Below are 13,702 nucleotides of genomic sequence, written 5' to 3'. Positions count from 1 at the left end.
AAAAAAAATTAAAAAGATTAGCCATGTGTAGTGGTGCATGCCTGTAGTACCAGCAACTTGGGAGACTGAGGTGGAAGGATCACCTGAGCCCAGGATGTCAAGGCTGCTGTGAGCTGTGATCAGTGCCACTGCACTCTAGACTGGGTGACAGAAAGAGACCTCAATTCAAAAAATAAAAAATAAGATTTATAGTGTGTTATCTATATCAAAAAGACTATAGTACAAGATAATTCTAAATAGCAGATATGTAAAAGCCACTAGAAAGTCTTATGTAAGGTGCTGTAAGCATGCTTAACTTATTAGGTATACTTAGTTTATTCATCTATTAATTATGTTTTGTTTAGACAAAAATCAAGATTAGTTTATTATGAGCACATATTAGCAGGAAGGGTAGAGAACACTTGGTGGACGGGCTCAGGGTGTCAGAGCTTCGATTCACATTTGAAATGGTAATGATGAGTTGGTTAGACTAGAGTCTCTGAGCTTTTCACTGATGATCTTGGTAACGACCTAATCCATTCCTTCCTGTCTGTCTTCCCCTCCCCACCCAGCTTCATGTTTTTGACTGAGGTGCCTGCATGGTTCTAATACATTTCCTTTTATGACATTAAAGGAATTTGCTGACAAATAGGATGCCCTATATCTGGTGTTGGGCAGATCCTAGGAACTTACACCTTTTCTATTTTAACCTGTGTGAGCAGTTCTCAACTTATTGAGGAGTGAAATTGTCTAGAAATTTGAGGACACATCAAGTACAGAGAACTTGTTATATTTACTTTGCTTTACGCAACTATATTGAATCAAAAGAATTCTGATAAAATATTCAAGAAACAAAAAAGAAATGGTGTTACAAGGTAATCTCTAAGTAACATTACATTCAATGTTGTTTCTCAACCTCCCTTCTTCCTTGTAGCCTAACCACTCCTCTTCTTTATATCAGAATTCTTCTTCCTCCCTGAGGCCATGTGCTTCCCCGTGTGATTTTTGGGGTGGAGCAGAGGGGTAAACACAACAGGGATTTAAGATGTAGTAGTGATTTTTTTTCTCTCATAGATACTTGAGAACTTCAAGCTTATATCACTTCTGAAATAAGAGGTTGGTGTACATTCTGGATGTATGTGCTCACTCAGAGATCTGTTCCCAGATTTCACATCTCTTGCACATTCCTTTGAATCACCAGATTAATCTTCTCCAGTATTGATTATATCTTCTGTTCCTGCCCTTCTTGACACAGATTCCTTATCATTTCCAGGTGACTTTCATTAACTGAATTCTTTTTTCATGCATTTTATGCCTTTTCTTCGTGTTGTGGGTGTTGTCATGTCTCATAACGATTTATGAAAATCGTTAAGCTAGGAAAAGGTCCCCAAATCTAGCCCACCATCAGAATTTCCCCAGACACTAACTGAATCTAAATCTCCCTCTGGATGATTCTGGTTTTCAACTAGGACTGGGAAGTACTGACGTAAGGGATATAAAAGACAGAAAATTTGTGCTGATCTGATCTTAAAGTAAAGGGTTTCAAATCTTACTTGACAAAGTCAGCTATGTAATAATATAATTTCCCTCCAGCTTTATTAAGGTATAATTGACAAATGAAAGTTGTATATACTTACAGTGTACAATGTGATGTTTTGATATGTGGATACATTGTGAAATGAATAAATTGGGGTAATGAACATATCCACACCTCATACTTGTGTGTGTGTGTGTGTGTGTGTGTGTGTGTGTGTGTGTGTGTGTGGATGAGAACACAAGATCTATTCTCTTAGCAATTTTCAAGTATGTAGTCCATTAGCATTAACTATAGTCACCATGCTTGAACTTATTTATCCTAATTGAGACTTTGTACTCTGACCAATATCTCCCCATTTATCCATTTCCCAGCCCTGGCAATCACTGTTCTACTCTTTGCTTCTATGAGCTCAACTTTTTTTAAGACTCTGAGTATAAGTGAGAATATGTGATATATGTCTCTCTGTGCCTTGCTTATTTCACTTAGCTTAATATCTTCCAGGTTCATCCATGTTGTTGCAAATGACCAGATTTCCTTATTTTTAAATACTGAGTAGTATTTCTGTGTGTGTGTGTGTGTGTGTACACCATATTTTCTTTATTTATCCATCAGTGGACACTTAGGTTGATTCCATGTCTTGGCTATTGTGAATAGTGTCATAAAGAACATGGGAGTGTAGATGTCTCTTTGACATACTGATTTCATTTTCTTTAGCTATATACCTGGAAATGGTATTGCTGTATCATATGGTGGTTCTATTTTTAATTTTTTGAGGAGCCTCCATACTTCTTTCTATAAAAGCTGTACTAATTTACATTCCCACCCCTAGTGTACAGGGTTTCCCTTTTCTCTACATTCTTGCCAACACTTATCTATTGTCTTTTTGATACTAGCCATTCTAATAGGTGTGATATTGCGTTTTTCTGATCATCAGTAATTGGAGCATTTTTTCATATATCTGTTGGCCATTCTTATGTCTTCTTTTGAGAATCTTTGCTCGTTTTTAATTAAATTATTTTTTCTTGCTATTGAGTTGTTTCAGTTCCTTGTATATTTTAGATATTAACCCCTTATGGAATGCATGGTTTGCAAATATTTTCTCCTACTGAATAGATTGTCTCTTCATTGTTAGCTTTTGTTGTACAGAAGCTTTTTAGTTTGATGTAATTCGTTTGTCTATTTTTGCTTTTGTCACCTACATTTTTTGGTCATATGCAAGAAATCACTCCCAGACCAATGTCATGAAACTTTTCTCCTAAGTTTTCTTTGGGTAGTTTTACAGTCTCAGGTCTTATGTTTAAATATTTAATCTGTTTGAGTTGGTTTTCATATAGGATGTGAGATAATGGTCTAATTTCTTTCTTCTGTATATGAAAATATCCAGTTGGCACAGCACCACTTACTGAAGAGAATGTCCTTTTCTCATTGTGTGTTCTTGGCATCTTTATTGAAAATCTGTTGACTGTAAATGCATAGGTTTATTTCTGGGTTCTCTATTCTGTTCTATTGGTCTATATGTCTGTTGTTTTGTCAGTACTGTGTTGTTTTTATTACTTTAGCCTTGTAGTATATATTGAAATCAGGTAGTGTGATTCTTCCAGTTTTGTTTTCTTTTGCTCACATTTGCTTTGACTATTTAGATCTTTTATGATTGCATATTAATTTTAGCATTTTTTTTCTGTTTTTGTGACAAATATCGTTGGAATTTTGATAGGGATTGCATTGAATCTGTAGATTGCTTTGGATAGTATGAACGTTTTAACAAAATTAATTCTTCTAATCCATGAATTTGGGATATCTTTCCACTTCTTTGTGTCTTCTTCAAATTTTAAAATTAGTGTCCCTCAGTATAATCAGCCCTTATCTATTGGGGATTGGTTCCAGGACCTTCTACCAATACCAAAGTTTGAGAATGCTCAAGTCTCCTATATTAAATGGTGTAATACAGTCAGTCCTTATATCTGTGAGCTACATATCAGGGATTCAGCCAACCAAAATGTGTATAGGTAGCCTTCTGTATCTGTGGATGCAGAGCCTACAAATACTGAAAGTCAACTGTATTATGTTGAATAGAAATGGTAACAGTGTAACAAAGAGGTCATGTGAGCACACAATGAGATGGTTGCCACCTCCAACAGAAGAGGCCTCAGAATTGCTGGCACCTTGATAGAAGTGATAAGAGCAGGCATCCTAGTCTTGTTTCAGACCTTAGAGGAAAAGTTTCGACTTTTTACCATAGAGCATGATGATAGTTATTTATTGTTTTGAGATAAGTTTCTTCTAAATAAATTATTGAGTTTTGATCATGAGAAGATGTTGAGTATTTTCAAATATTATTTCTGCATCTATTGGAGATGATCATATGGTTTTTGTCTTCCATTCCATTAATATGGGATATCACATTTATTGATTTTTGTTTATTGAACCATTCTTGTATCCCAGGGATAAACCCACTTGATTGTAGTGAATGATCCTTTTTATTTGCTATTGAATTTGGTTTGTTAATATTTTATTGAGGTTTTTTGCATCTATGTTCATCAGAGGTATTGGCTTATAGTTTCCTTTTCTTGTAGTGTTTTTGTCAGGCTTTGGCATCCAGGTAGCTGGCCTTAAGAAATGAGTTTGTAAGTACTCCCTTCTCTTCAATTTTTGAAAGAATCACTATTAGTTTTTCTCTCAGCATTTGGCAGAATTCAGCAGTGATGTTGTCTGGTATAAGAGGTTTCTAGTTACTGATAAGAGCTTCTTAGTTATTGGTATGCTGAGATTTTTTGCTTCTTCATAATTCAGTCTTGTTAAGTTATATGTCCTAGGAATTTATCCATTTCCTCTAGAATAAGTTGATGTATAATTTTTCATAGTAGTTCTCATAAACCTTTACATTTCTGTGGTATCAGTTGTAATGTCTCCTCTTGCAGTTCCAATTTTATTTATTTGAGATTTTAAAAAATATATTTTTATTTTTAGATTTAGGGAGGTACATGTGCAGGTTTGTTGAATGGGTATTTTGTGTGATGGTGAGGTTTTGACTTTTATAAGCCCATCATTCAAATGGTGTGCCTAGTACCCAAATGGGTAGTTTTTAACACTTGTCCCTTTTTTCTTCCCCCCAAAAGTGCCCTGAGTGTCTGTTTTCATCTTTCTGTCCATTTGTACCTAATATTTTCTCCCACTTATAAAATTTTGTTAATTTTGTTTAGCTTTTCAAAAGATCAACTTAGTTTAGTTGATCTTTTTTATTATTTCTCTAGTCTCGATTTCATTTATCTTCACTCTGCTATGTATAATTTCCTTCCTTTGCTGACTAGTTTATTCTTCTTCTGGTTACTTGAGGTGTAAAGGTAGGTTGTTTATTTGAGATCTTTCTTATTTTCTAAGATAGACATTTACTGTTATAAACGTCTGTCTTAGAACTGCTTTTGCGGCATCTCATAAGTTTTGGTAAGCTGTATTTCCATTTTCGTTTATCTCAAAATATTTTAAAATTTCCCTTTTGATTTATCTTTTGGCCCTTGAGTTGTTCAGGTACATGTTGCTCACTTTCTACATATTTGTGAATTTTCTAGTTCTCTTCCTGTTATTGATTTCTAGTTTCATACCATTGTGATCAGAAAAGATACTTGATATAATTTCAGTCTTAAAAATCTTAAGACTTGTATTATGGCCCAACATATGAACTGTCCTGGAGAATGTTTTGTGTATGCTTGAGAAGAATATGTATTCTGTTGCTGTTGGGTAGAATGTTCTGTATACATCTGTTAGGTTTAGTCTAATGTGCACTTCAATTCCAGTGTTTCTTTATTAATTTTACATCTGGATGATTTATCCCTTGTTGAAAGTGGGATATTAAAGTCCCCTTCAATTATTGTATTGCGGTCTATTTTTTCCCTCAGATCTATTAATATTTGCTTTATATGTTTAGGTGCTACTATGTTGGGTGCGTATATACTTAAAATTGTTATAGTTTCTTGATCATTATGTAATGACCTTGTCTCTTGTGACAGTTTTTGACTTTAAGACTGATATGAGGACATAATTTTTATTTTTGTATCTTAATTTTTATTTCATGCCATTATTCTTGAGGTGGGAGAAACATATCTTAGTCAACTCTAATCTTGAAGCACTTCTCCTCCATCCTCAGCAAGAAGATGCTTATGTGGCATCAAAGTAATCAGGAGGAGTAATTCTTCAGTCCTCTATGTTCTCTGTCTGCATTGCCATACTCTGAGCAATCCAGGGTCCCTCCAGGTCTTTAATCATTTTTGCCTGCAGGATTGAAGAGACATACATTGTTCCTACTTATATGACTCTTTCATTTTTATAGATCTTCTCCAATACTTCCATGCCTATCAAGGGTGCTCAAAAGTCTTCGTGTTGACTCAGTCTGTAATCCCAACACTTTGGGAGGCCGAGGTGAGAGGATTGTATGAGCCTGGGTTTTCGATTGTATGAGCCTGGGCAACTTGGTGAGACCTCGTCTCTATAATAAATCACAAAAACTCGCCGAGAGTGATGACATGCATCTGTAGTTCCAGCTACTTGGAAGGCTGAGGTAGAAGGATCACCTAAGCCCAGCAGGTCAAGGCTGCGGTGTCCGTAAGTGTGCCACTGCACTCCAGTCTGGGTGACAAGAGTAAGACTCCAACTCAAAAAAAAAGTCTTTGTGCTGTGCTTGAATCACACTGGAGCAAATAAACTCTTAATGGCTTCCTAAAGCCCCATCGGTCATCTGCCCCTGTTCTGCCCAGGCAATAGTGCCTGACCTTTCCCATTCTCAGTTCCTGTCATCCTACCTTGCACCTTCTCAGCACTTATGCCCTTTTCTCTGGGACCTGCACTAACTGCTTTCATTCTGACTCTCCCCTCCCCGAAGCCTGAGCCATGCTTTTCTGTTCCAAGAGGCATGGAAACCTCTTGTCTATGCCCTGAATTCTGTATGGTTCACTGCCTGAGCTTCTGTAACCCAAAAGCTGAGATAAACTTTGCTTTTTGCTATTCTCTTTTATTCCCAAGGCAGCCTGCACAACTCAGCTACTAAATAGAAATAGCAAAAAGGGGAGTGGGGGTGTTAAGGGAAATACCAAGGTGAAATGTAAGTTAATATACTATATATATGAACCATCAAAACAAAATAGAGAATCCAGTGTAACGGACATGCATTTTTGCTTCTTTAGTGTGTGTGTGTGTGTGTGTGTGTGTGTGTTAGGTATATATTGTACCACACATGCATATGTATATATATAATAATAATTAACAAATTAAAAAATGTGTCATTTGAAATCATTTTTCACTGAGCCTGTTTCACATTCTAGATTCATTTGCTTTTAATTAGAGTTTATAATAGATGATGACAGAAAGGATTTAAACTATTTTGCAGAAACGTATACTACTAAAATGAGTATTTTCTTAAAAATAGTCATATCAGGCTAGTATATATTTATTCTACTAATATTGCCAGAGCCTTAAACCATTCTCAAAGATTTTTTTGAAATTTTTCTCATTTTATAAACGTTGAGCTGAAAATGTCAATAGTAAATTACTTTATCATCAAACCCAGTTTCATTTTTTCCCTTTCTGCGCCAGAGATAATAAAGGTATAGCCCGGCTCAAACCATTTACTTCTACGCCAGTCTTAACTTTTGATTAGTTATTAACTTGTTTTTTTTAGAAGCAGTAGACAAAGATTTTTCTCCCTTAAAACCATTTAAACAAAATTCTGAAAAACTCTGAAGTTGATTTCTAAAGAAAAGCTTTAAAAAATGGTTTTAACAACAGCATCACTGAAATACATCTATAATTGCCATAGTGATTATGCTGCGTAACCTGCTATTTGGATGAATACATATTGTTAGTTTCTTTTAAACCAATGGCTCTTAACTTTGGAGGATTTTGCCCCTCATAAATGTGACAATTTCTGGGGACATTTTTAAATGATCTCAGATGGGGAGTACTTGTTCTTGGCACTGGTGGATAGAAGCCAGGATTGTTTTTAAACATCCTACAATGGTCAGGAAAGTTTCACTGCTAAGAATTATCTGACCTCAAATGTCAGTACTATTGAGATTGAGAAATTCTGCTTTAGACAAATTATCACTTTATAGTCATTCCTCTCATTTTAATATACTTAAACGTTTCTGGTTGCTTTCCTCTAGCATCTGTTTTATTAAATCATTAGGAAGGAACAGACTCAAGCACACAAATCTTTCTGTGCAGCACTCAGATTCACAACCTCTTTGAGATTTTGTTTCTGCTTAAGGATTGAGAGGGGTAAACCAGTTCCAGTGAGAAAACAGATGGGGAGGGAAATACTGGGAAGTACACAGATTCATATCTAAGTGGAAATCCCCCTTACTAAGAAATGTATTTCTTATCTAGGGATTTTTCCTCCCTAAGACGATAGCAGCAGAGACTCCATCTCACCTCTGATTTTTCCCAGAAAGACTGCAATGGCTCCACCTGGAAAAGGCTTTCATCACCCTGTGGACTGTGATCCCACTGCTCCTCTGACTCACCTCCCTGTCCCTTTCTAATCAGTCAGGGTTGGCTGCCCTTTCCTTTTTGACTCTCCAGGCTGTTCCTGTTCTCTGCCTTCGGGGCACTTTCTACATTTGAAAGCATGTTTCCCTTATCAGTTCTCCTTTGAGCAATCATTATTTCTATGGAATAACTTAATGTGTTCTGGCTCCATCTCCTCCCTTGCTCTGTACAAGGGGGGTAAATTTCAATACCTCTCCCACAAGTGCGACCAGATGAAGCTTTCCACAGGAAGGTCAGCTGTTTTGTTTTTCCCTGCAGTCCCAAGTTCCATCACAGAGCTTCATCCTGATTCCTTCCTGTAGCTCATTTAGTTTTTGTGTCCCTAAGCAGCATCTCTCTCTGGTCAGTTCTATACTTCCAGGCTTGTCCCTGATATCTGTTTCTCAAAGCAGAGATCAGTGGGGAGCCCAGGATACCCCAAACATCAAAAGAGAAAGGGAAAACCATCTGGCTCTGTTCCTTAATTATACCCATGCCTTAGGAAAGCCATATGCCGACTCTATCACTCCTTTCCTTCAGAGAGAGTGGCCCAGTGTATTTTCCAGGGTTTGCATACATCTCTACATTTGAGGGTTCACCTGGAAATGGTTGGCCGTGGTTTTAGGTTTGTGAGCTTCTGCCAGGCACTTCCCACTGCAGGCAACCCTGAGGTCCCATCTGCATCTAAGTGAAGTAGAGCAAGATATTCTCCCAGATTAGTTATGCCTTCTGATCCCTGTTGAAATAGACTTGAGCACAAAGGATAAAGTGATCAGGTGCCCCATGCATACTCTCTGTGCTCTGATGGTGGGTCTACATTGTGCTAACCTAAGCAGCTTGTGGCTTTGACTAGTCTCTATTTGTATATAGGTGTTTAAATAGTAATATTCCAGTAAAGGTGTAGCTGATTTCATTCTTTATTTTTAGATAGGTAAAATATCCACATGGGCCAAAACCCAACAGTATAATGTCTTTCTTCTACCCTTTTAGCCCCATTTGTAGCCCATTTTCCTTTTCATGTCTACATTTTCAGAGTTCCTTAAAACAAATACGAGTACATATACATTTATATTCATATGGTTTTGCTTCTTTTCTATATACAAGTTAATCATTTAAAAATTTTGTGTTTTGCTTTTTGCACAGAGATTTATCTCGAAAGTCTTTCTATATCAGTACATGGCGTGCTTGCTCTTTTTTATTTGAGTTGGAGCTTCACTCTGTCACCCAGGCAGGAGGGCAGTAGCACGCTCCTGACCACTGCAGCCTCAAACTGCTGGGCTCAGGTAATCCTTCCACCTAAGCCTTCCAAGTAGCTGGAACTACAGGCACGCACCACCATGCCCAGCTAATTTTTTTATTTATTGTAGAGATGAGGTCTTACCAAGTTGCCCAGATTGGTCTTGAACCTGTGAGCTCAGACAGTCCCCTCACCTTGGACTCCCAAAGTGCTGGGATTATAGGCGTGAGCTACCGCCCAGCCTGAGGTTGCTCATTCTTATTTACAGTGCCATAATAGTTAATGGCAGTAGATGTATTATCATTTATTTACCAGTCCTCTATTAACATGCATTTGGGCTATTTCCATTATGCTCTTAAAACTAATACAGCAAATGAACTTGAATCTATGCTTTTCTGCTTATGTACACATATATCTGTAGTATATGTTTCTAGAAGCAGGGTTGCTGGGTTAAGGATTATACTAGTTTGTACTCCCACCAGTAACATGTAAGAAGAGAGTTTCCAGCTGGGTTCGGTGGCTCAGCCTGTAATCTCAGTGCTTTGGGAGGCTGAGGTGAGTGGATTGCCTGAGCCCGTGGATTCAAGACCCGCCCGGGCAACTTGGTGAGACCTCATCTCTACAATAAGTCAAAAATTAGCTGGGCGTGGTAGCGCGCTCCTGTAGTTCCAACTACTTGGAAGACTGAGGCAGAAGGATCGCCACAGCCCAGCAGGTCGAGGCTGCGGTGGCCGGAAGCGGCCACTGCACTCCAGTCTGGGCGACAGAGTGAGACTCCAACTCAAAAAAAAAAAAAAAAACAAAGAAGAAGAAGAGAATTTCCCATAGTCCTGCCGACTGAGTCAAAATGTTTTTGGATTTTGGCACATCTGATTAATAAATGCTTGGATTTGAACCTATTTAATAGGTAAATAATACTGCAGGTTTCTTCCTCTTATTAAAGTTAAGCAACTTTGCATATGTTTTAAGAGCCATTTGTATTTCCTTTTCTGTGAATTTTGCCTGTTTTCCTCTTGGCTTACAATTCTTTTATTAATTTCTATAAACTCCTTATATATTAGAGAGAGTAGCCCTTGTCTGTGATGTTAATTGAACATATTTTTTACTGTTTGTCATTTATGGTTTAATTGGTTAGCCTTCTCTTATGTCTTCTGAATGTTCAGTTTTAGTGAAACATCTTTCCCATTCCAAGGTTTTTAAGACTTTATAAGTCTTCTCCCTGTTTGTAAACTAGTGCTTTCATGGTTCTATTTTTCTGATTTAAATATTTGATGCACCTAGAGTTTATCTTGGCTTATAATAGAATGTTTGAATTGAACTTTTTCAGATGGCTACCCAGTTGTAACACACCATTTATTGAATAGTGGCTGATAATTTGGTGCCCATTGATTTAAGATGCCACCTGTATCATATACCATATGTTATATATATATTGATTTTATTTATATTTACATAAATAAAATGGCTTTGTTTTAGAATGCTAAAAGAAAGTCTAAATTTTCCTGTGGCAACCCTAAAGGATTTTTAAAATAATGGTAAAATATGCATTTTATTTTTACCATTAAATGTATATTTTAATTGAAATAGTTACCATTTTAACCAAGTTCAGTAACATTACGTACATTTACATTGTTGTGCAACTGTCACCACCATCAATCTGCAGAATTTTTCCTATCTTTCTACAACATGACTTTGAATCAAATATACCAGTAATTTTATAACACATCATCCATTTGTAAGGCATACCCTGATTCCAGAGATGTAAAAATGTGGCAAGGCATACATCTTAGAATTACTGAAATATAGTTCTAAGTCCCAAATACACTTAGTATATTTCTGGATGTTCTGTTTTGTTCCATTGGTTTGACTCTCCATATACCAGTGCCACACTGTTTTAATTATTGAAGATTTATAATACCTCTTAATTATGATGAGGTTGGTTTCTCCTCACTGGTCTTCTTTTCCAGAAGACTTCTTTTTCCAATTATTCTTGTCTATCTGTCCAGATGAATGAATCAGCTTCTTCTTGGCTCTTACAGATCTTTCCCTCCTTCTTTCTGTCTCTATTCCATTTAAGTGGTAAAAATTTGCACATAGATGACCTTAGGAGGTCTGAAGAAGAGCTCTAATTCTAGGATTGATATGCCTTCTCTGAAAGTTTGTGTATCTTTCCTAGAATGGAACGGCTTAATGAAAAAAAAAAGTTTGTATATCTTCTTGACTTTTTTCTCTTGGAGTTTTTACTTCAGCACTGCATGTTCATTCCTGATCTATGTTGTCTCCATAAAAGGAAGATGCTCCTTTGAAAGTCCTTGGAATCATTTGTATCTGGCACATAGAATGCCAGCCTCTTTCAGTGAAGTTAGCAGGGTTCCTAGAAGGGTGGAGAATCTGAAATATTTGCAACTGCATTAGGGTTTTAAATGATTCACGAATGCATTTGCCCTTGGTAGAAGTTTATTGTTTTGCCAGTTATTCACATTAAATTTTTAGCATTTTAAATATTGTATTACTATGCGTTTGACTTTATTTGCATTTATAGATCATAAACTCATTTCTGTTTTGTTTTATTGAATAGTTCATTAAAAGAGCCAGTAAATCCTGTGGAAAATGGCATTCAGTGATCTTACATCAAGGACTGTGCGTCTTTACGATAATTGGATCAAAGATGCTGGTAAGTAACCAAATTTCCTTTTTCTAACTTTTATTTTTTTTAAAATAAAAAGGTCTAGCTATGTTGCCTAGGCTGGTCTCAAATTCCTGGGTTCAAGCAATCCTCTTACCTTGGCCTACTAAAGTGCTGGGATTACAGGCATGAGCCACTGTACCTGGCCTTCAAATTTCCTAATTGAGACTTATCCTTCCTTTATATATCACATTCCCATATTTAATAGGATTTCACTGGAACAGAATGAGAGACTTTGGAACTTAACAGTTCCTTATTGCTTGTTAACAAAGAAGATGTGTCAACGGTTTCATTACAGATATGTATAAAGATAGAGCTACACAGATATTCATTACAATGTTTGCAATGGTGGGAAATAATCTAAATATCTAGGGAAGGGAACTTTTTTTTAACAATTGGATATTCGTTTTTATTCATTAGAATGACAAAGATTAAATATCAATACATAAATTAATGCAAATGTGAATAAGTAGAAATTTTAATAAATGTTGGAGAATTGTGGATTTGTCAAATACTTATGTAAAAACATATATCCAAATAGGAAAAGTTTATATTGAACTTTTTCATGAGGCACAAAGCTATTGGCTCATGGAAAAAATGCTAAATTTCTTTTTTTTCATTCTCTTTCTTTTTTTTATATTTTATTACAAAGATGTAGGGTACAATTCAGGGTTAGGTATACAAACGTTGATTATGCAGGTACCCTTGTTGATGAGGTATGCCCCTCCCCCACTAGCAGTTTCCATCAACTGCCAATCCTACCCTCCCTCCCCTGACGGTTTCCCATTACTGCTAAATGCTTTCTTATAGTGTTATAATTGTTCAAGGTCCACTTATGAGTGAGAAGATATGGTACTCTGTTCTTTGTTTCTGTGATAGATCACTGAGTATGATCGACTCCAAATCCGTTCAAGTTGTTGCAAAGTTCATATATTTGTCCTTCTTTATGGCTGCATAATATTCCATTGTGTATATGTACCACATTTTCTTTATCCAGTCCAGCTTCGATGGGCAACATGGTTGATTCCATGTTTTTGCTATTGTGAATAGAGCTGCAACAAACACACGTGTGCAGGTATCTTTTTTGTAGAATGATTTGGGAACTGCTTCTTAATGAACAATGATACTTCTAACTTAGCACCCAATTAAAAGTAATTTGAACTGACTTTGACTTTCTTTTGCTCCAATCCTCCTAAAGGAAGTACAGTTAATGCCAGCAGTGGCTCTGTCCATGATGATTTTTGAATGAAAGAGCCACAGTCCCCAGAAGTCTATCAGAAAGAACTGAGAATGATGACTACATGAGACACCCCTGAGTGATTCTGAGATGCCTGCTTTTTCCCCTTGCTCATTTATTTAAAAAAAAAAAAAAAAAGTCAATGTTTTAGGAGAATATTTAATGCCATAGCAAGCAATTTAAAATATCTTAAATGAAAGCAGGTTATAAAATGCCCCATATATTTATTTCATGGGAGTTAGCATTTATCTCTGGGTGGTAAGATTATAAGTAATTTGTAGGATAATGAGTAATATTTATATACCTATGTTTGTCTGTATTTTTTAACCACAACAGATATGTGCTTTTATAGCTATTTTTAAAAGTTTTTAAAAAAAAGTTTAAAAAACAAAGGTAAAAATGTTAAAACAGATGAGCATTTAAAGCTGAGATGGCAGGACCCTTATCTATCCCCATGCACAAAGGTTAACTCCAAATGGATCAGAGACCTAAATGTAAAACCTCAAACCA

General features: G+C 36.3%; 1 protein-coding gene across 2 annotated transcripts in view; it reads left to right on the top strand.

Moving 5' to 3' along the window:
* Positions 1-4,909: 4,909 nt before the first annotated feature.
* The window catches only part of ELOVL7 (ELOVL fatty acid elongase 7), a 39,156-nt gene continuing 30,363 nt past the window's right edge, over positions 4,910-13,702 (top strand). For both annotated transcript variants that reach the window (XM_021714465.1, XM_008062079.1), the window contains exons 1-3: positions 4,910-4,957; positions 11,723-11,724; positions 11,848-11,943. Coding sequence is in view for 1 of the 2 variants with exons in the window: in XM_008062079.1 (XP_008060270.1) it covers positions 11,880-11,943 (64 nt within the window). In the remaining variant the exon portion in view is untranslated. The remainder of the gene's footprint in view (positions 4,958-11,722; positions 11,725-11,847; positions 11,944-13,702) is intronic.

This window comes from Carlito syrichta, unplaced genomic scaffold, assembly GCF_000164805.1.
Source record: "Carlito syrichta isolate Samal-C Ts95f unplaced genomic scaffold, Tarsius_syrichta-2.0.1 Scaffold305653, whole genome shotgun sequence".
NCBI lineage: Eukaryota > Metazoa > Chordata > Mammalia > Primates > Tarsiidae > Carlito > Carlito syrichta.
This window is presented reverse-complemented; position numbering and strand designations above follow the sequence as displayed.